Source organism: Ascidiella aspersa, chromosome 1 (genome assembly GCF_963924565.1).
Source record: "Ascidiella aspersa chromosome 1, kaAscAspe10.2, whole genome shotgun sequence".
Lineage (NCBI taxonomy): Eukaryota > Metazoa > Chordata > Ascidiacea > Phlebobranchia > Ascidiidae > Ascidiella > Ascidiella aspersa.
Genome location: NC_139447.1, coordinates 33,828,349 through 33,849,376, shown reverse-complemented (window position 1 = coordinate 33,849,376; position 21,028 = coordinate 33,828,349). Strand labels below are relative to the sequence as shown.

The 21,028-nt window shown below is 37.1% G+C and overlaps 1 protein-coding gene across 1 annotated transcript; it reads right to left on the bottom strand.

The window, feature by feature from the left end:
- Positions 1-13,822: 13,822 nt before the first annotated feature.
- On the bottom strand, positions 13,823-20,131 carry LOC146169899 (membrane-spanning 4-domains subfamily A member 8-like). The gene is made up of 7 exons (XM_083387839.1): positions 20,009-20,131; positions 18,432-18,629; positions 17,797-17,856; positions 16,856-16,957; positions 15,703-15,843; positions 14,759-14,849; positions 13,823-14,127 (listed from the first exon to the last, which is right to left on the bottom strand). Exons 1-7 carry the CDS (start codon positions 20,129-20,131, stop codon positions 13,823-13,825), a joined length of 1,020 nt encoding a protein of 339 aa, XP_083243965.1.
- Positions 20,132-21,028: the final 897 nt, after the last annotated feature.

The following is a 21,028-nucleotide window of genomic DNA, read 5'->3' as shown; positions in this document are numbered from 1 at the left end:
ACAACGAACATTTTAGGCCACTCAATAAAAATGACTTAAGCCTTGGTCATCTCACGCAGCCCCTCATATTTAAACTATTAGTCGACGACCTGCTTAGGCATAATTTTGTTAGGATGCCATAATCCAGATGACATTTTACTATATAAAGTTTTAATGCGATGATTTAAAATTGTATTTCTCACAGCACAGATCGCCAAAGCAGTAAACATTATTTCACTAAGCAACAGTATTATGCGAATTGCGAGAACTCCTTGTTGCGTAATAAATCCAGCTACTTGCTGGCCATAATAAACAGACAACGAAGTATACCGATTTGCGAATTACAAGGTGTGTCTAGCATTTAACACTACTGGTGTACTAAATAAACACAGTGGCATCCTTGTGCTACAGTCAGGCCTGTCATAAGAAAAAAGAAATTCCACCGCCCTGCTAGGAAGCAATACAACGATTCTTTCTTGCCTTTTTCGCTGGCGTTTAGATATGTAGAAGTGGTAACTTCAGACATACCTTGACCTGTTTTTCGGTGCTAATTGAATTGGCACGTCTCGCAGTAATTGCTTTCAGCAGCGTAATGCTGCAACTAAATGGTTTGGCTCCTCAAAGTCGCACTTTATTGTCCTAAAAGTATAAAATAAAGCTTGAAAAGAATTACAACAAAAGTCGACCTCAGCGCTACATTTGGCGTGACAAAGTAAAAGAGTACGTTCGTTTTTTAAGTGTACTGTTTAAAACAGAAAGTTTCATGTGTTCGACGTAACTTTACAATTTAGTTGTCAATTTTCTACTTCAATTACGTATGGGCCTGTAAAATAGTTACAACTTGGAACTGTACGTAAAATGCAATGTGGTGCGGATCTTTTATTACATTTATTTGGCGAAATGTAGCAAATGATTTAATACACTAACCAAATTAATAAACGTTTATCAGCTGAAACTGTGACTGTCTTCAATCGGCTTTTGTTTTTAATTTGACAAAACAAACTCGAAAAGCATTACAAAAAAAAATATTTTGGAAGTGGCTATTTACCCGGATAAGAAACAGTTTAAAATCGATATATAATTCCTAATGGTGTATGCGTACCCGAGTGGGCCGAGGAAAAGTCAATAGGCACTTCGTGAGGTTATTTACCCGCTAAGCAAAGTAGTATAAATGGATTAGGCCAGTGATTCTCAACATTTTATGGCTTACATCACCCCTCAAAAGTAATAAATCGATTTTCGGTACACCGACTGGAACTTTGGAATGTCAGTATAAATGGAACTGGGACAACACAATCAACTTAAGACATGTAAAAAATATGTCATTCGATGGTCTTAATCGTACACAACCAATTGAGCAAAATATCAGATTCTTAAAAATTCTCAAATACCTATCGGCACCCTAGAGCATTAGAAATGGAACACCAGGGCGCCGCGGCACCCTGGTTGAGTACCACTGGATTGGGAAATAAGCCATTGAAATAATAAAATAATGCAACAACCGGGAAATGAATGTAATATACCACCGCTAAAACCCCAACCTAACCCCGTATAGGCCTACGTACTAATGAATGATTCGGGCCAATGGCTACTTCTAACCCTTTTTTCCTAATTAATTTTCTAATTTTCTTTGCCACTCTTTACGCAGTAAAATTTCCGTAACGTGTTTGGGCTTTACAGCTTGACACGCAAAGTGGTATCTATTCTTTATCATCCGTTGCACTCATTCAACCTAATCTAGTGTTGGTAAGCAACAGTCCAAATACAATTTTTCTCACTACAAATTAGGTTCGCAATGACTAAGTTAGTTCTACGGGAATATGTTATTACTAAGAATGTTTGGGATGCTCAATAAAGCATAGAATGATACCCACGTACCACGCAATGTGACGGTATCTAGTTTAAAACAGAAGTTTCCTATAATACCCTAGTATTAGGGTGAACGATAAAATAACATGTCCATTGGACAACCTGGCATTCAATAAAACTGTTAGCCTTCAACAGCAAGACTGGCTTAGATATTTTCAGTACAAAACGTTATTACGTTGGTTGTTAAAACTGTGAAACTGCTACGATTTCAAACAACTTAACTGGTATAATTTTTAATCAATTATGTTGACAATGCCAGTTATCACCAACTGTACACACTGTACAATAAGATAAAGAAAAAAAAGGTTTTACCATTTGATGTACTGATCAGCGTACCTGGTTTTACATGCAAATAATGTGCGGGTTCATTCATACAAATTCTTTGCGGTCTGTCCAGCTCTGACATCTAAACGCTTTAGCTATATCCACCTCCCTTGAGTTTGCCTTAGAACACATACATCAAATAGCTCACCGTCAAATGTACTCCACATTCTATTTGGTGGTCAGACATGTGCCTTTTGTATTCTATTTGTTTCTCCTTCTATCATATGCGCACTAGAATGCTCAATGAAATTCCAAACTTTCGTTAAACCTAATTCAAATATACTTTCTACAATGTCACAACAACAGTTTTCCTAGTTTATTGATAAATAACAATCAAGTGTTAAAAAAAAAACAGTTAATCAGTATAGTTGGTTGCGGGGGACGTATTTTGAAAAGGTATCGCATATCCATGAAAGTTCTTTTTATCGACTTTTACCAAACGATTTTAATCGTCCAGGGAATTTGGTTAACTACCAAACTGGTGATATTTTACAAGTTTGTAATTTTTCTTCATAAAATTACACCCATGTTATATTTTGTAAATAGAAAAACGCACTTGTGTGAATTTTTTACATTAAAAAAGAAGTGTTTAGTAGCGAAAGCGTTTTACGGTTTTGAATAAGATTTAAAATAAGAACTAATGTTTTTTCAGGCGATTAGGACGGTCCCCCTGTAAATAAATATAATGGAGCCCCTGGCTTAAGAGGCTCTTCAACAAGCATTCCACAGCAATAAGGTCACTTAAAACCAGGCGATTGGCGGCCAGTGCGGCGAAACAACAATAACCACCCAAAGAGAGTCTATTCCAAACAACTTGACTACAAAGCGCTATGTAGTTCTTAAACGTTGTTAGCCTACCTTGCGGGCGACTGAAAAACAAAGACTAAAAGTTTTAGCAAAATTCCTGCAAAACATCAAATGTTATTGAATACTACAGGGCACGCACATGCGTAAATACGTTGCTATTATTAGCTAACTACTGGTATATTGCCTATTGATAATACGAATATTTTTTTTACATTACAAAACGTTTTCGGTTAAGATAATGACAAAGCACGTTGCTGTGCCGCGGTGCACAGCTACAGAATCACTGATATAAAGGCAGAATGTTAAAGATAAAGGTGAAAGATAACGTGTACCTTGTTTTTGTGGAAAATTTTACATCCTTGTTAGGCCTACGCTTCAACGAGAGGCGTCGGTAACCTTTGCGAAACTTTTGTGGAACGCCCGTCGTTCAACACACCACAGACTAATCCATATTTTCCAGAAAAACAATTTCATTGGATAAATCCGAATCGATATGTTACAATATGATTTGGCATAAAATTACACTTACGAAAAAGCCAGAAAAATACCTTACACTTTTCACTTGATTATTATTTCAATTTCATGTGATTTACCTAATATGAATTTTTCTTATCTGTACGATAGTTACAGTGTTTGTTTGATTACCATGTGGGCAAAGGTACAAGCCTCATACCGTATCGCTGTACTGTTATTTTGAAATCATAAAACAACGGGGCACATATGAGTATTACCAAATAAGTAGTTAAATACTTTCAAATACAAAAAGTATAGAATGGTTTCAGTAAAATTTTTTAATTTTAGGCTTTTTAATTTACCCAGGCCTTCGTTTTGCCGCCCCACTAGCGTGAAATATTTTTATGAATGGGTAATTTTTTTTGTGTGTTGTTTTATGAATAGACATTTTTGCGTGGGCTGTGTCGAACTGGAAAGTTACGCGAACGTTTTCGCTCTCTGGCGTTTGTTAAAAAATGTGCGGCCTGACTTGATTTTTAGTTCGGAAAAAGCTGCTACGATTCTAGGTATCTTTATGAGCGAGGTCACGCTGCACTGAATGGGTGGACTCGGTAACGTCACGGCCATTGGAGCGTGACCGACCACGTGCGACAGAGACTTGACATTTTTGTTTCGAGACAGTTTTACCCTAGTTTTGGAATCGGCCTTAGGGATGTTAGGCTACTTTTCAAACAGTGCTCTGTACAATTACCCTTGTTGCATTTCCAAGGTCACACCACGTGGTAAGTTATAGCCACCTTGTAAAATAATAGTACACAATATACCGGTATCAATTAAGTAAATGACAGCACCGCTAAGCACATTCTGTCATCACTGTTTTAATTTAGCTTTCAATTAGAAATGTGGCGCCAATCAATTAATCCAGGTTGTTTTACTTGTAGACAAAATCAAACTATTTCTCTTTTCTGTAATATGACAATCAGGCAGGGACGCCTATAAAAGAACTGACCGTGTGGATATCAATCTTATTCGATTGAGCTCAATTAATTATTGAAGTGAGGTTTATGCATGTAGAAAAAATCAATCTATTTGTCATTTCTTTAACATACCAATATACAATATAGCCGATAACTTGAAGAATCTTGGTCGAAAGTATAACTATTCCTGTCATTAGTGTGGATATTAGGTTGATTCGATCAAGGCTGTTTTGCTGTAGTAAAATAGATCTATTTAGCGTTTCTGTAATATACCAATAGTCAAGAAAACCGATAAAACTGGATGGTTGCTTAAATGCTTAGTTTAGCATTTCGGTCAAACTATGCACGCCCAAAGCGTGTTTCAGTGTGGATATGGCTGCCGTTATAACTGATAGGGCCTGCGTTTCACGCGGAAGTGGCAAATAGGAGGAAATACTCGGTCAGCCTTCCACCGCACGCCATGGCAAGTGACAAAAGGCTAAAGTGACAAGCTTGAGCAGTTTGCCTTAACCAGCTGCGACAGGCGGTTAAGACAACCCAATCCAACCCAACCAGTCATCAGCTATCCCTTCGCCATTGTTATGAACCTGTCAGGTGATATATGACCTGTGGTAGCCAGGGGGGGTGAGGGGCCATGCCCCCCCAAAAAAATTTATAAATATTTTACTCTTAATAAATTTATTTTAGAATTTGTGAGCAGTACAACAACAGTCGATCACAGGCATGCCACACTTTTAATTGTCATGCACTGTTATGTATTACGTTTGCTATTAATATTACGTTTGCGTTATTGTAGTTTAACTACTTAAAAGTCAGTTTTTGCTATTTGAATGGTTTTTGATTATTTCGTTAACACTTAGGCAGTTGCTGCTAGAAACGATTTGCTAGCATTCTTATTGTGTTCGTTGCGGCGGTTAATACAATGACAAAAGCTAGACAAAAAGTTCAAACTTTTTGCCCCCCCCAAAAAAAAAAAATTTCGGATGGCTACGCCACTGCCTGTGGTCAGGATTAAGTTTTCTGGCGTAAGGTTGTTCACTAAAGAAGGGCCTAATTTTGCAAACCAGGCTACACAAAATGCATAAATAAAAATTGCAATTATTTACTGCAACAAAAATTTAATCTTATTTCGAGGGCCCAAGGCTATAGCTTTGTAGCCTAATGGTAGGACATTGACGAGAAGACATGTTAGTAAGGCCTTATCTATTTTTGGTAAAGGCGGCAAAAAACACAGGCAAAACTTTTTGTAGTAGGCTGTAGTTCTTATAGTTTGTGGTGTCGTTGCCTCCTGAGTCTGAACATATTCTATTTTATCTTGTTTTGAATGGCTAAATTGGAAATTAAGGCGTTATATAAGAGCAGTAAAGTATGTGTTTAAAACAACTTTAGGGCGTTTAAACATATAGCATCTCATCGCATTTTAAAATCACCTCTTGCATATTGTCAAAGAATCATTTGGGGGTAATTTCCAATAGTTATAACTGTTATAGGTATAACACTGGTATATATACAAATTTATACCTTAGGAATACATTTAACAGGCTTATTATTTGGCCACATTACAAAGGCCTATGAAACAAAAAATGCATCATTTTTCATACCGGTATGACGAACAAGCTTTGTGGTGTAGGTTTGTTGATGAAGTGTTCTGTTAATTGTCCGTGCATAGCCCGTTTAATTAACGTTAAAATATGTCTTACTTGTTTTACAGAGAGCTTATCAAAGGTTATCGTAAATATCATAGATGTATGTTGATAAAACAACAGCATCGCAATTGTTAAAAAAATGGTGTGCTTGCAACCTTTGGTTCGCCCTGGAAGTTTACAATACTTCAAAAAATCGTTAAAACGTTCCAAGGCCCGTGACCTGCGATTCCACAGTCAGGAGTCAGCCTGGTCGGCGTTTTTACAGCAACAAAGCATTTCAACGCACTGAGTCACTTTTGACCCGAGTGTCGCTCAAAGTGAGCTGATTAAAGCAGGCCTATCGGCGAACGAAACTCTTTCCATAGCCGAAAATACCAACTCAAATGGCTGTTTTGTTACAACATTTGTATTCTTAAGCGTCAACGAAAAATATTATATATCAAAAGTATATCAATGTTCGTACACAAGTATAGGATTTGGTGAACGTTTTGAATGAATTACTCCTGTTTAGGCTTTATCCAACGAATACTACATCTAACTACAACCTCCGTGCATTTATCGAATATAAAAGTTTTTTTTCGCAAAAATGCGAAATTCGCGCCTGAATGTGTGCTAGAGCTGTTAATCGTATTAAGCAATGGCTTCCAAACTTTTTTGCGTTAAAAAAAACAAGTTTGAGGCAAACTTTATGTAAAATCTCAGTTGCATAACTTGAAAATCGCCCTTAACTTGTTACAAGGAATAGATATTTATCCTTGTTATTATTATTATCTGTTTTCTAATAGAAAAAAACGCACATGCTTGCGTCCATGCCTATTACATTTTAATTTTAGAAATTAGTTGTTTTTACAGTAAAAGTTTTGCTTCGCACACGAGAGGTTCTCGAGGCACATATTTTAAGGAACCACTGGTAAAAAGCTGGGTTTACAAACTCTCTACCTTTATGTGGGGTGTAAGGTGTACACTCAACATTTTCTTTGTAGTCCATACCAAAACAGTTGATATTTTTTTCTGATTTGTCTTTCCTGCAGTATGGCTTTGTAAACAAGGTCTTAGTCTTACGACCGATACCTTCATTACTCTTTTGGTCAAATTATTGTATGATATGTGTTGGACGCTGGTCGACAAATTTTGTCCCTCAGATTTATTGGGTAGGAGGTATTTGAACGGACAACTGAGACTACAGCTCGGGGGAAAATGTTCAGGGCGAAATAAGAAAGCGCTTTCATGTTAAAACAGCGTCTTTCGAGCCACCTAAGGCAATGTAGAACTAATAAACACACAACAAATATTTTAAATCGCAAAACAGGCAACGGCCGTTTAGACCTGCTCGAAGCAGCTATATGGACAGAAAGGAGTGTTTACCGCGTTGCAATCGTATTTTGCGGTATGTTGAATGACCGCAACCAACAGCTGCACATCACTTTCGTTTTGCGTTCTCGTAAGTGCGACAATAAAACGAAATAAGTAGAGGACGCCAGGTTAAAAACAAACAAAAACATACCAAAAAGATTGGTGAGAACGAGTCCAGATCTATCTACCTATTTATTTTTCTTTAAGCACTTCATCGTAGTTTTTTCTTTATGTTGTTGGTTTTTGATCCTGACTACGTTTAGCCTACTAGATTAATTAAAAGCATGGAGTCGAATGGATCCAAAACCACAACTTTATGAACCAATTTTAGGCCAATTTTGTTGCGAACTGTTACCGAACCTGAACCCTTTTTTATAAGATTAAGGAGTCGAACCGGAACTGAACCGAATATTTTGAAAGAAGCCAAAAATTCGGGGTGTGGGGGGGGAGGCAACACATGCTTTGCTGAAAGTTGTTCAGCGATTTGTTGTCAACAAGAACTTGCCACACGAGTTTTTCCCCCATTGTATGTTTACGGATTACTTGACACAGAAACCGCCTGGCTTGCAACTTTCTGTTTATTCCCTTTTAAAACTAATGTAGGTTGCAGCACTCTGGATCCGACAAAACAAACTTTCAACGGCTGGGTTATTGTGGATTAACCTACTCTCGAAAGTGTATTCCGTCTTTAAGTGGGTTGCTGGAGTACAAACAAATAAAAATCAATCGCCGAGACTTGGGCAAGTCAACAGTCCAAGGCTCAGAGTCCAAAGAGGTCAGGGGTCACTCGAGTCGAGCGGTCAGCACTGTTACGTCACACACGACACCTATTTGCGTGACGCATCGCAATGTCGCCCGGCAGCGTTAGATTCCGCAAACGTGACGTCAGCGAAAAAGGACACCTGTTTGTTACGCAACAACGAAATGGCTCTGGAATGAATGGAAAAGCCCATATATAAGTTGATAGCATTTCGTGAACGTTTCGAATAATTTTTACTCATTTTTAACATATATGAAAAACCAAACAAAACTAAGCAATATTCTGCGAACGTTTGGATTGATTTCATTTTCAACACATATTAAAGCCCCTATAGAAGTTGGTAGTAGTTTGTGAAAGTTTGAAATATATATTTTTTCAATTTAACATAATGAAAGCCTTTACAGAAATAGGTAACATTTTGCAAACGTTTCGAACAAATCTTTATTCTAAACAAATGCTAAACGTTACCTAGTTCTGTGTGGACCTTAACGTTTTCATCCTTTGTATAAATACTCCCCCCAGCCATTTATGACCCGAAAGGACTCTTGTTTTGATAAATTTCAGCAGCTTTCAGTTTCTCTTCAGTGGCAGTTTTACGTAGAAACGCTGGTAATGGCGCTTTATTTTCCGAACAACGCTATAGGCCTACTGTTTGACTACCGCTATCAACTGAACAGTTAGTCAACAACGCTACACACTACGGCGTTTGCCTTCGGACATAACGCGCTAAGTCCATTGTAAATACAGGCATCAGAAGAGGCGGAAAAAAACAACGTTTAATACACACACGGTTTGAACTGAACCTGGGGTCGGGTTAAACCCGTCAAAACAGGCCTTTGTAACTCCGGTCAATTTATAAAAAAAATTAGCGACACGTTTGGTTTGCCTATTGTAAGTATGCATTTATTTTGAAAAGGAAATTAATTAATACCAGGGTGGCCACGTTTGATTGTCGTCAGGAAACTATTTTCAAAGTATCTCAAAAATCATAGAAGGCATTGAGATGTTTCCAACGTTGGGTTCAATGTTTATGATTTTGCTTGCAGAACATAAACCGGTATTCCTCAATTTTGTTTCGCGGCTAGGCGCATACCTAGTGAACGTTAATCAGCAATTCTTTACTGAGCATTTTGCAAGCGACAATATTATAACTTATGACTAGGAATAGTTAAGTTGGAATTTAAATATTATGAGAAATTTATTTGCATTGCTTCCTGATTTTCTCAATTTTTGAGAAATCTTGCTCAGTACCAATCTCGTCCAATCTACCATGCAAAACTCTACCAAATCAAACAGCGGCCAAAACAAAACACAGACTTAAACGAACAAGGCTGTTTAAACTGCAACTTTTTTAGTAATCGAGAGAATTCGTGGCTAAGTTTATTTAACACGGGGAAAAATGTATGGCTGGTCAAACCGACCTCTTTGTGACGTCACGATACAAGAGCGTGCCGTATCGTTGAACTTATCCAAAAGAGCTGAAAATTTCAAATCAAACACGATGTCGGATAAAGGGGCCGTCAGTCTATAAGGCTTGTTTGAGCGGAGTCAATATTTGGCCATCGTGAGATTACGCTAATGACTCCCAACGCGGCGCCGTTGGCCTTTGGCCGTTGGCATTAGAATCCAAGTAGGACCAGCGGACGCTTCGGTGTAAAATTCCACTCGCTAGCGAGCCGGCAGATCGATAGAATCGATAGTGTGGCGAGAATAAACGCCCACATCGCCTCCAACGGCCTGTCGCACATTTTAATGACGCAATTATCGACGGCTGGAGCTGTTGCGTTCTCACAAGGCCCAACGCGCTTCCGAGAAGCTGTTCCAAATTTCACGGAACCCTTTTCGCTGCATTTGTTTCGCAATTTTGCCTCGAAAGCTGCTTATTCCAGTTAAATCGGCGTACTACTTGACTGTGTGTTGTTTTTTTCGAAAATTTAAAGTACATTTGATGAGGGATTGACGCTTTTTATCTAAATAGCTTGAAAGCTGATTAACCCAGTGGAATCCACCGTTCTGCCTTCTTATGTAACGTTATAATTTTTACAACTAAACCATTTAAAAAACAAAAAGTTACAGTGAAATTGGGTGTTTGCTGTATTTCTTTGTGGGCTTCTACTTTTGTAACACAATTCGGCGAAAACTGTTTTTTCACGCTTTGTTTTACTCATTTTGTTGACTTTTCAAGTCGTTCGGCGTCATCGCATTTTCGGCTTGTTTTATTTCAGAGAGGTTTCCTAAGTCATGGGCTTTATTAGGTAACCCTCAATAACAACTAAAATATTTACCTCAAACTTATTTAAATGTGTTAAAGGATTTCGCAACCATTAATAGGCAGATTTTTGCTTGTCGATCAATGCTCTATTGAACGTCTATAAACAGAGCAAAACTAGGAAAAATCATGAAATTTTAATAACACCCCAGCAGGTAAGTGTAGACTAAATTTTTTATCGGAATGATGAAAAAGTGTTTAACCGGAACTCATCTAATTTTCAGATGACGTCACCAAGTTAACTAGACGTCTAAAACAAGTAACCCAAGAATACCTGAGGTTAATTTTTGATTTGCTGCACAAATATGCGACTCAAATCTTAGATTAAACTCAGTCAAGGAGATAGGGATATGGCCTAGTGAAAAAGTTACTTTTTGGCCGTAACGCCGTTCGGACCGTTTCAGCTTACTTTAACCATTTATCTTTGTAAATGACCGTATTTGCATAATCCTAATTTTGGTAATCAGGTGTCACTATATAAAGACAAATTGTTTTGAATTATCAAGCTTTCGCACCCTGCTTCATCAGGTCAAGGATAGGTAGTTTCACCACTTAATATTTCGCGTTTGCATTGTAATAAAATGCATATGTCTTCAGTTCCTCAATCGCCATTCCATCCTAACTTTCTCGGCAAATAAATTCAATTTTAAGATTTCAGTCGCTGCCTATTGTAAATTTTTAGAGTCGGGTTCCCCGCAGCGTTCAAAATTAAAAAAACGTACTTTTACTGATTCCCGCCCACAGAGCTCATAATTAGAAGAGTTCCCATCGTCTCCGGCAATAAAGTTTATTACCAAGCACAGTATTACCCTTTGGGTGGCGTCGCTTTTTGGTCTCATATTTGGGTCGCGATCCATGGGTTAAGAAATATTGACTTAATCGGATTTTTCTTACGTACTTTGCATTTAAACACAAAGTTCGATATCCATTCCGTTTATGTAGACTTCCTCGGATAACCCACGCCTTCCAAACGTACCCACACTACTGTATTTTGTATAACGCCCATCACACACCCATGCACGATTACTTTACGGCTTGTTTCTAAGGCATTGAATAGTGTCATTAAATAGTTTCAACAGGGTCGCCAGTAAAACGCTGTAAACCTATTGAGCAGGCTGTCAGCAAATTTTGTTCGGCAATGCTTTTTACTGTTCTAATTTAGGAAACAGCAGAAGACTTTAGCTTTACAGCCGCTCTGTAAACTTGATTCTGATTGGACCGCGCTGAGTGGGTGTGGTCGAGCCTGTTGCGATTGACTTTGCAAACTGATGAGACGACCTACATTTTATAAACTTACGTAGCCGAAGTATCAGCTTAACCAACCAAGTTTGTGCCTATGTTTCGGTATTTAAAAGTTTTAATTTTTAGTGTGCGTTTGGTAGAAAAACGTAAATTTTTCTATTTCCGTATTTTAACGCGTTTAGGAATCACAAGTAATGCTTTTTCCGGAATCAGAAGTTATGCTTTGTAATAAAAATTGATTAAAATATAATTTTTATGAACAAATAACTCAAACGTTAGAGGGATACAGCAATTTGCTGATTGTGTTTTTTTTGTTTGATATTGTCCCATATGCTATCGTTTGGTTCAACGTTTCATTGGGTTTTTGTTGTTTGGCTGAATATATTTTTGCCCAAGATGCAATTTTATTACCCTGAAGAACATATATGAATAGATCATCGTAATTTTGGCACATATATTAATATTAACCTTTGTCAGAAAACACTTTTTTTATTAAATACAATGTCTGGCAGCAACAGTACAATTATTTGTGTGTTTGTTCGTCACATTGTCAACTCTTTATCAAATGTTTACACATTTATATGACACAGGATGACTTTACGCAAAGCTTAACCGAAACCAGTCCTAATCAGGATTGCCGTACAAGCAATGCAATGTTCGAAAAATCCTCACAAAGACTGGATCACAAAACTTACAAAATGCATTGAATTAATGTTTTGGTTAATTGAGAAAAAATGCGAAACGTTGGCCGTTAATTTTTTTCTAAAAGTTGTACGTAAGTCCTTATAGGCTCGTCAAATTATAAACGCGTTGTTTTTAACTGATTTGCAATAGTCCCGGGCATTGCGAAATCTTTCAGCAAACCTTTCACTGGAAATTTATTTTGCAATATTGACCGACTTGGTTCGTGGAAATCACGTGATCAGGCCTGATAAACACGTGGGAAAAGTAAAAGCGTTGTGAGAAAATTCCAGCAGCTGAACAAGCGATAAATGACAAACCTCAGCTTTCGAGACTTTCACACAGACTCTGTACTGACATCTGACGATAATTATATTTCTACTTTACTGCCGCTATTGTGCGACACTATAAACGTTCTTGACGATTTACGCTAAAATGAGGCGCTAGTGTGGAAATAAAAGGGCGATTTATCTGTTTAACTTTATCGTTCATAACAAATGAGTTGAAACTAGAAAATTATTAAAAGAATTAAGATACAGTACCGATGATTTTGGCTACAACTCTGTTAAATATGTTTCTTAGTTTGTCCAAACATGACCCCAAAGCGATGGTTTAAGGTCACGTCAGTTTTTTGTTCCTAGAAAGCAAAACCATTTTACAAATCACTTCAACCCACTACTCGGCTTAGGGCTGTTTGTTCCAACTAATAAACTTTGTCATCACAGATTTCTCTTGTATAATTTTACACTATAATGTATTGTAAAAATCTGAAAATAAAATTACCAATAATATTACATATAGAGTTGTATCGTTGTTCATGTTTCTAATGTCTAAGTAGATTTAACTGAACCGAGAGAAAGTTTAAAAAGTGAATGATTTTACACGTAAAAAATATTAACATTTAACATAAGCTGGTTTTTGACGATTTAACGACATATTAATATACAGAATTTGTTTTTTAAGCGCCCCTTAAATGGTTACAAAAATAAGACAGCAAAACTACGAAGTGTACAGAATAATATCAACTTACCAGCTCCTAAATTTTAACTATAATCAATAATAGAAAGCGCACAAAATGCTGGGAAAAATCACAAAATGGACACACGTAAAATAAATAAATAATAAAACGCAAAGATACAAATTCAGCTTTTTACACCGTGTTGATATTTGTCTTTTTTTGTGTGTGTTGAAGCTTGAAACTCTCATGTACAAAAAATCCTAGCCGTTTCACTAGATTTCAGCTAGAAAAACGTTAAATATATTAAAATAACAAACGCTTGTTAACAGTAGTTTCTAGATCCAAAGTTATTCTGAGATCTACACGAATCCGTAAGGAAGTTGCTTTATGCTTATCTTTAGAAGTGGTCACTTAAATTAGAATCAGTTTAATCAATAAATTAATCTTACATTAAAAGTGTATTCTATAGCAGTAGTTTCTATAGTTCAATAACTGTTCCGAGATCTACTCGAACTCGTAATTGGGAGGATCATCGTTCAGCAGATCCTCAAGTGTAATGGTTGATTCTCGTCTCTTCGGATCAGGAGATCCAACCTCAACGTGGTAACTCTTCCGCTGGGTCCGACGTTCTTCTCTCTTCAATTGCTTCTCACTCTTCTTCTCTGGCTGCTGTTGCTGCTGCTGCTGACTGGTAGAAGGCTGCTGGTAACTGGCAGAAGGCTGCTGGTACATTCCGACAGCCTGCTGTACAACTGGCACCTGCTGATGCTGTACAGTTGCAACTGGCACCGTTTGGATTCCAATGCCGGCTGCATACAAGAACAATAAAACACAATATTTTTAAATAAAAAATTAACACACAGATCCGCAGTAAAGGCGCGCATTTTTCTGAAAGAATTGGTTAGGCAAAGAAAGATGGCATTTCAAAAGCTTTGAAACATATGGCGGTATTAGAAATGTATTGTAACGAACACTGAAAAACACCGACAATAAATGTAAGCAAAAACATTTACAAGTTTATCATCAATATAATGTTTTAATGTTTTAATCTAATTTATCCTGATTAAACAACTAAACGCAATACACAAGCGCTGTTGGATTTGAAATTGTTTCCTAACTAACTGAGCTTCGAACAAACAACAAAACTCAAAGTTTAAAAATGTGGAGTTGTTTATACGCATAAGCGGAACAGCAATCGACAAGCAGAAACCTGCTGCGAATAGTTTTGGGTTCCATAAAGATATACCCTTTTATATCAAGCTACGAATGGCAGAGTAAAAAAGGTTATACGCATAAAGCAGGATAAAAATATTATTATACATTAATATATAGCTTTTTTATAAAATTAAAAACTCAAATATGCCACGCCTTATTTAGTGATTGGATTAATAAATTGCAAATCCGTTTTGATTGTTTCGCAGTTTTACATAGAAAACTTACTTTGCAGTACAAAGGGATGGGTTTGGAAGGAAGTCGAGGCAGCTGTGGGGTTTGGAACAACGTAAGAAACACGACCGGTCGGTTGATCGTCCTGCACAAAAAAAACAGTAAAATTAAACAGATGGTTTTATTCAGAACTTAGAAAAAAGAAAACCGAAAAAATTACAACGTTTTGTAATTATAGGATACAGCAAAAGATCATAAGGTTCATCGAGTCAGCTGTGTTCTGGTTTAAATTCAAAAGTTGTACTGTAAATCAAACGATAAATTCAAATTACATACATTACATACAGGGACGGTCTTACTTTCAATAAATAAAGAAATCACGAACAAAATAATGATAAAAACACAAGAAATTGCAACAGACAAGTTAATTGAAAACATAGTTATATATTTTAGTCCAAATACCAAACATTGTTCATACCAGGACTGCACTGTATTTTTGTCCAGGTTGAATAAGCGCGAAAAGTGTCAGAATGATTTGGGAAATATTTAGTAGCCTTAGTTTAAGAAAGAATATATCACGATGAGGCAGCAATAAAACAATCCTTATATCACAGGGGTTCTTCAATTTTTTCATCGCGGACTCCTAAACTTTATTCTGCTTCGCGTGGAACGCGGGAGTCAAGAAAATTGTCAAAAATGACGCCATAAAACGACGCCACAATACAAATAGTCTTTATAAATCTGTTGATTTCGGTGCGAAAACTGTGGAAGTGAATTGGAGTCTAAATACAATCAGTGTAAAAGCATTTTTATTTTTATTAACTATTCTCTTTGAAAAATTGATTACTTCTTAAATATACACTAATATTTTAATTAAGCTTCCATGGACCCCAGTTTAAGAACCCCTGTTATATCAAAACGTTGTGTTGTATAACTGTTACTATATACGTTCAAAGATGAAGTTACTGCAAGACAGAGCTACAGTAGCTATCACTTGCCTGGCCACAGTCACAACAACCTTTCCCCTTGACCGCAGGCATCACACAGCAGCAGAAACTTGCGCTTACAATGCACATCACCAGTGCTATGAAACTCAGGGTGGCCAATGCAATCTCAATGCCGACTCCGTACTGGTAATCCTGAGTAGAACAGTTTTATTCGCTTTTGATAAATGACAAAAAAAAGATTTTCGTCTTTGACCAGGTTTAAAGTACTTGCTGTAGTTACAACTGCGCCATGTTTAGAGGTTGTTTTTACTACGGTTTGATGATATGTTAAGATATAGTTGCTTGGATGCTTGAACTTTGCGTAATTGCTGACTTAAACTGTCTTTGATAGTAGCCTATAGTTGTGGTTATTAATTAACTGGAACGCTTGAGAGTTAGATGTAATTTATCAGAGTTAGTCAAATGTAGTAGTGTTATCAAAGCCTTTATGGAATTAAGTAACAATTTGAAGGGTTTGAATAACTTTCTCAATGGAATGCTTAATTTCAAAAACTGTTTGAAATGGATTAATCTACGACGGCATTTTATAACGATGCCTTGTTCATTAATCAACGTTTTGCTTTGATTTATACATCACATACAAGTGCACAAGAGTGTTAAGCGTTCTTTTAAGCTTGTTCTATAGTGTTAGCTCGAAATTGGAAAGTTTGTCTAGCTTAAACTCACCTTATATAAGATATTTGATTACATGGTGTTATAAACTAGTCTTTTTGAAATAACTTAAGTAAGTCGATTAACAGTATAAAATTAGTCAATAGGAGTTATTTTGAACTAATATCAGGCCATGTGAAAGTCCAATATAAGGCACTTTCATTTAAGTCAAAGAACTTGCCTAAATGACGTGATTAGAGTTAAGTCATTTATCCAATTGACTTAAGACAGTTCACGTAATTTTGTTCCAAAGAATTAAGTCAAGTCAAGTCAAGTCATTTAGAAAAACAACTTAGGTGCACTTAAGTAACTTAGGTACACTCAAGTGGCTTTAGTCGTTAAAAATGCATTGAATAATACTTCGGATAACGCAAAGATGTAGGTTAATGGAAGAACATGTTCAGTTCTTCAGTATAAGCATTGTTAAATCCCTCATACTAACGAAATAAAAAAAAAGGACTTAACACAAGGCATTTCAACGAGAACGACATACCTGGATGCTTTTGTCGTACATCACAGCGAGGTAGGTCGAAGTGCAAAAAAGTGCGGCAGAAAACACGGCGCCCAGAATGGCAAAGGCCAGGCGTGAGTTGAGCTAAACAGATGTTTAGGCTTATAATCGACAAAAAGGCGAAAGCAGTGAGATTATAAGTCAACAGTTTCGTGAATGTAAATTAAAAAATCGAAGCAAAGAAGGGGACAAAATCTAGATTGAAATTATGTTTAAAAACAAGGCTGCAAAGTCAAGGCTGGACTCGAAACAAGGGAACCAGGGCTGGTCGAGTGGTTTATTTTACTGAAGTCAAGTCAAAACCTCTTCTCGGGCCGTAAGTCCGACATGCTTCCAGAATACAAAGTTCGGGACCGATAAGCCAGCACACTGTAAATCGTTTACGCACAATATATATTGGATGTTTTTCCATTCTCTATTGTGCATGGATGTATTATATGACACCTGTTTGATTGGATTACTGTATATATTCTGTCATACGTAAATGGGTGAAATACAGATTGTAGAGACGAACTCGGACTCGGGACTCGATAGAGTCGGTTTATTTGGCCAAAATGTTAATCGGAACTCGAAGTCGGACTCGACTTTTTTATCCGCCGTAGTTTGACTGTTTGTTTTTTATCGACTCTGCATCCCCTGATTGAAAACGGTAAAATGAATTAAAGATAGTTTTGCGCCTGTTACTGAAATTACAATTAATTGCAAACTATCCTACTTTAGTGAAAGACACACACAAACATATGTGTTTAATAACATCTGTGATCTAGCCCCTCGGAAGTTGCTTTATGACCAACGATTACGGCTTCCGTATCAATAGTATAGTCTGCGATGGCTTTTCGGTGTAGTATCCAACATTAGCTTAGATCTATATTAGTTAGCCAAAGTGCTTAATTTGTAAGTTAATTGTTTCCTTTTTTTCTCACCAGACAACGCGACAAGGTTTTCTTTCCCGCAGCGACACCAAGTGCTCCAGATACGACGACCTAGAATTCAGGAATGTTAAAATAGCAGACATATTAGGTGATGCACAATTCGGTAACAACAACCTGTTTACTTGGTTGTTTTTTACAGCCTGTTGCGCAAACGTTCGGTTTTTACGACTAAGTAGCCTATACATTGGCGTAAATAGGTTTCTTAATAAATTCTTGTGTTTTTCAATTTATTTCTGCCGCTATAAAAACCGCTTAAAAAAAGGAAAGTCATCAAAAGCCCGATATTGAGTCTAATCTAAATCATACTTATGCAAGATCGATAGGTATTGATTTAAAAAAATAACACATATGGCCGTTTTTTTTTAAAACAGAAAAATCTTTTCAAAGGGGAATGTAAGTTTATTTACTGTGCTCAATGCGCAATTCCAGCCAACGATGGTTTTTGTTTCTTTCTAGCACAGGGTTCACAAAAGGTAAGCTGGATATCTCCGAATTGCGCATCACTCAAATAAATGAACACACATGCTAAGTTTTGTTTTTCATTCCTTAGACAAAGAGCGTTTGATTTCACGGCTTGCCTTTTCCTGACCAAGTCATTTTGAGATTTTTTACTAACTGTCATTTACCCACAGTCCGCCCCACAGGCCTTCTCCAAAGTTGTAGCGATAGATAATGTAATAATTGTGGAAAGGGTAGCCGTAGTAGTAGTAGTGGCTTGCGTAGAAGTTCTGTGCCACCTTTCTGTAGTGGGACACACCGTAGGCGTTTGAAAGGACCGCCACTCCAAAAATCGAACACACGAGACCGATCACCAATTCGACGAACTGAACAAAAACAAGGCTTTCTGCATTTGTTGAGGTATAAAATGGTCTTTTCAACACGAAAAGTGTAAGGTCCCCCAAAAGACAACGCAAAATGCCCAAATGTCCTTCTTTGCATTTTGTTGCGTATAATTTCAACCGAAATATCTTTTTAGTCTTAGTTTCAAACGCTATATTTTTTGTTTTTTTAGTTTTCGATGCTTATGTTAAGTTAAATGATTTTTTTGACGAAAGGTTTAGGTCTAATTACGGATTATTATATTTAGGTAATACCTGAAAGAGTTTTTGTGGTATTGTTCTCTATTGAAAAAAGGCTACTATAAGCATTAGTAGAGATACTAATGTTTACTATATAGCATTTAGCAGGCATTATCACACTCCATCGCATAATTTGACGTCATTACATACGTAACCAGTGTCAAGTGTCCACTGAGGTGTGACCAGCAACCAAACGAAGTGTTATCGGCGTTTCGTGATGGATTCTACTTGATACGTCTTATGACTAGCGGCTTGAATCACCGTATTCTTTTGTCGCCGTGTATTTTCTGAGATATTAACTGAGTAAAGTCACTCTGTCTAGAGTTCAAAAAGTTAAGGACAGGTATCTTAGCGGCCTGCACTTTGAAGTCAGGTGTAACAAGCAACGTGTAAGAGATTTAGGTAGCTGTCGGATCCCGCCTTAAAAGCCAGCGCCTACCTACCCGTAGCAACCACACCTCTTATAACCACGAGTAAATAAAAAACAAAAAAGGTTATGTTAAAAAAATAAAATTAAAATCATTACACGAAATTGAAGTGTCTCTGCTGGCATTTAATCACAACACACAAATTTGTCGGTTTAAAACAGAGGTTCCCAACGTGGGCGGTACCGCCCCCATGTGGGCGTTGGCGAGTTCCAAGGGGGCGTTTTGAGTCTTTTCATTATTTGGGGGGCGCTGAACGCACATAAGGGGGCGTTACATGAAAGTACTTATGTCAAAATTTTGTAAAAAGTGCACATAAAAATAGTAACAAACAGCACTGTAGGACGTAGGTAACTTTTAACCTTAAATGGCAATTTCCGTACTGCGAACTTGTAGTAGTTTCCCGACCATTGTTACGTAATAATTGACTTTCTTATATAAAGTTTTTGGTTGTTGTTGCATTTCACCGTTTTATACGCGGCAAAAAAACTAAAATGCTTTAATTTTATTTCTAATCTAATTTTAAAAAGCTAAAATAAATCTAGTTGTCCAAGTCTGAGTGAAGACAATATGATGTTAGACAATTAATATAATACTTTACTGTAAAGCAAGATGAGGGGGGCGATATGAAATAATACTGAGCCCAAGGGGGCACTAGTGTAAAAAAGGTTGGGAAACACTGGAAAACAACAATCTTACTCCGAGTGCCCTTATGACTCGTTTGTAGCGGTGTAGTTTTTCCGAAACTTTGCCCGCCACGGTCATCCCCGGCGGTACATCCATCACGACGCCTTGACTGGGAAGGGCGTTGGTTTGTTGCATCTTCTTTGTATTATTCGGTTTATGCGACTATATGCTGACTGTTACATGGAGGGCAAAAAAAAGAATGCTGAAAAATCTCTAAAAATACCTTTTCAAGAGTCGTGATCCCATATTATGGACCAACAGCACTTTGTGCCCCCTGCTTACATTAGGGATAAAATGTGTCGTGACACGACACAAGGGTCTTTAAAGTCAAAATAAAAACCACAAAGTTCAAATAAAACAATATATGCTTGTTTTTTTGCATTTAAGAGCTGTTTAAGTAAATTCGGTTTCGATTCCAGCTTTTACCATGAAAACAACATATTGGTTTCATGTGAAAAATGTTCGTTTTGCTGTGAAACCAAAATGTTGGTTCATATCATGCTTTAACTTGAAGCGAACCGTATTGACCGATGGATTTTTAGACGGAGTCTACCTTTTAATGAGCGTAAATTTCATAAGTATCCATATGTTTGAACGAAGATCACAACATTGTGAATTTGCCGATTTTGTATAAAACTTTACCAAAAATAAAAACGAAACACTTGGTTCACACGGTTTTTCGACCTTTTTAGGTGTTTATACAATTCGTCCAGGAAATTTGCAAATGCGCGTAAAGCACATCTACCGCGTTGTCGTGGTGCTGCGCATGTCGGAAAACTGAAAGCTGCCTCAAAAAACATTTTTTACGTAATACCCAATAACAGTTTAGAAAATAAACGCTCAGCTCCACGCAAACGTTCTCCATAATTTAATACCTGTTGCCCCTTAGGCTTGCTCTGTCCTTGTATTTTCGATACAATAAGCATCCATGGACTGGCCAGTAATAGACGCGGATCTGACGTCAAACTACATCGTGTCAGCAGCTTGCATTAACAACGGTTCGAATGCGGTCGTTACAAGCTGTGTTCCCTT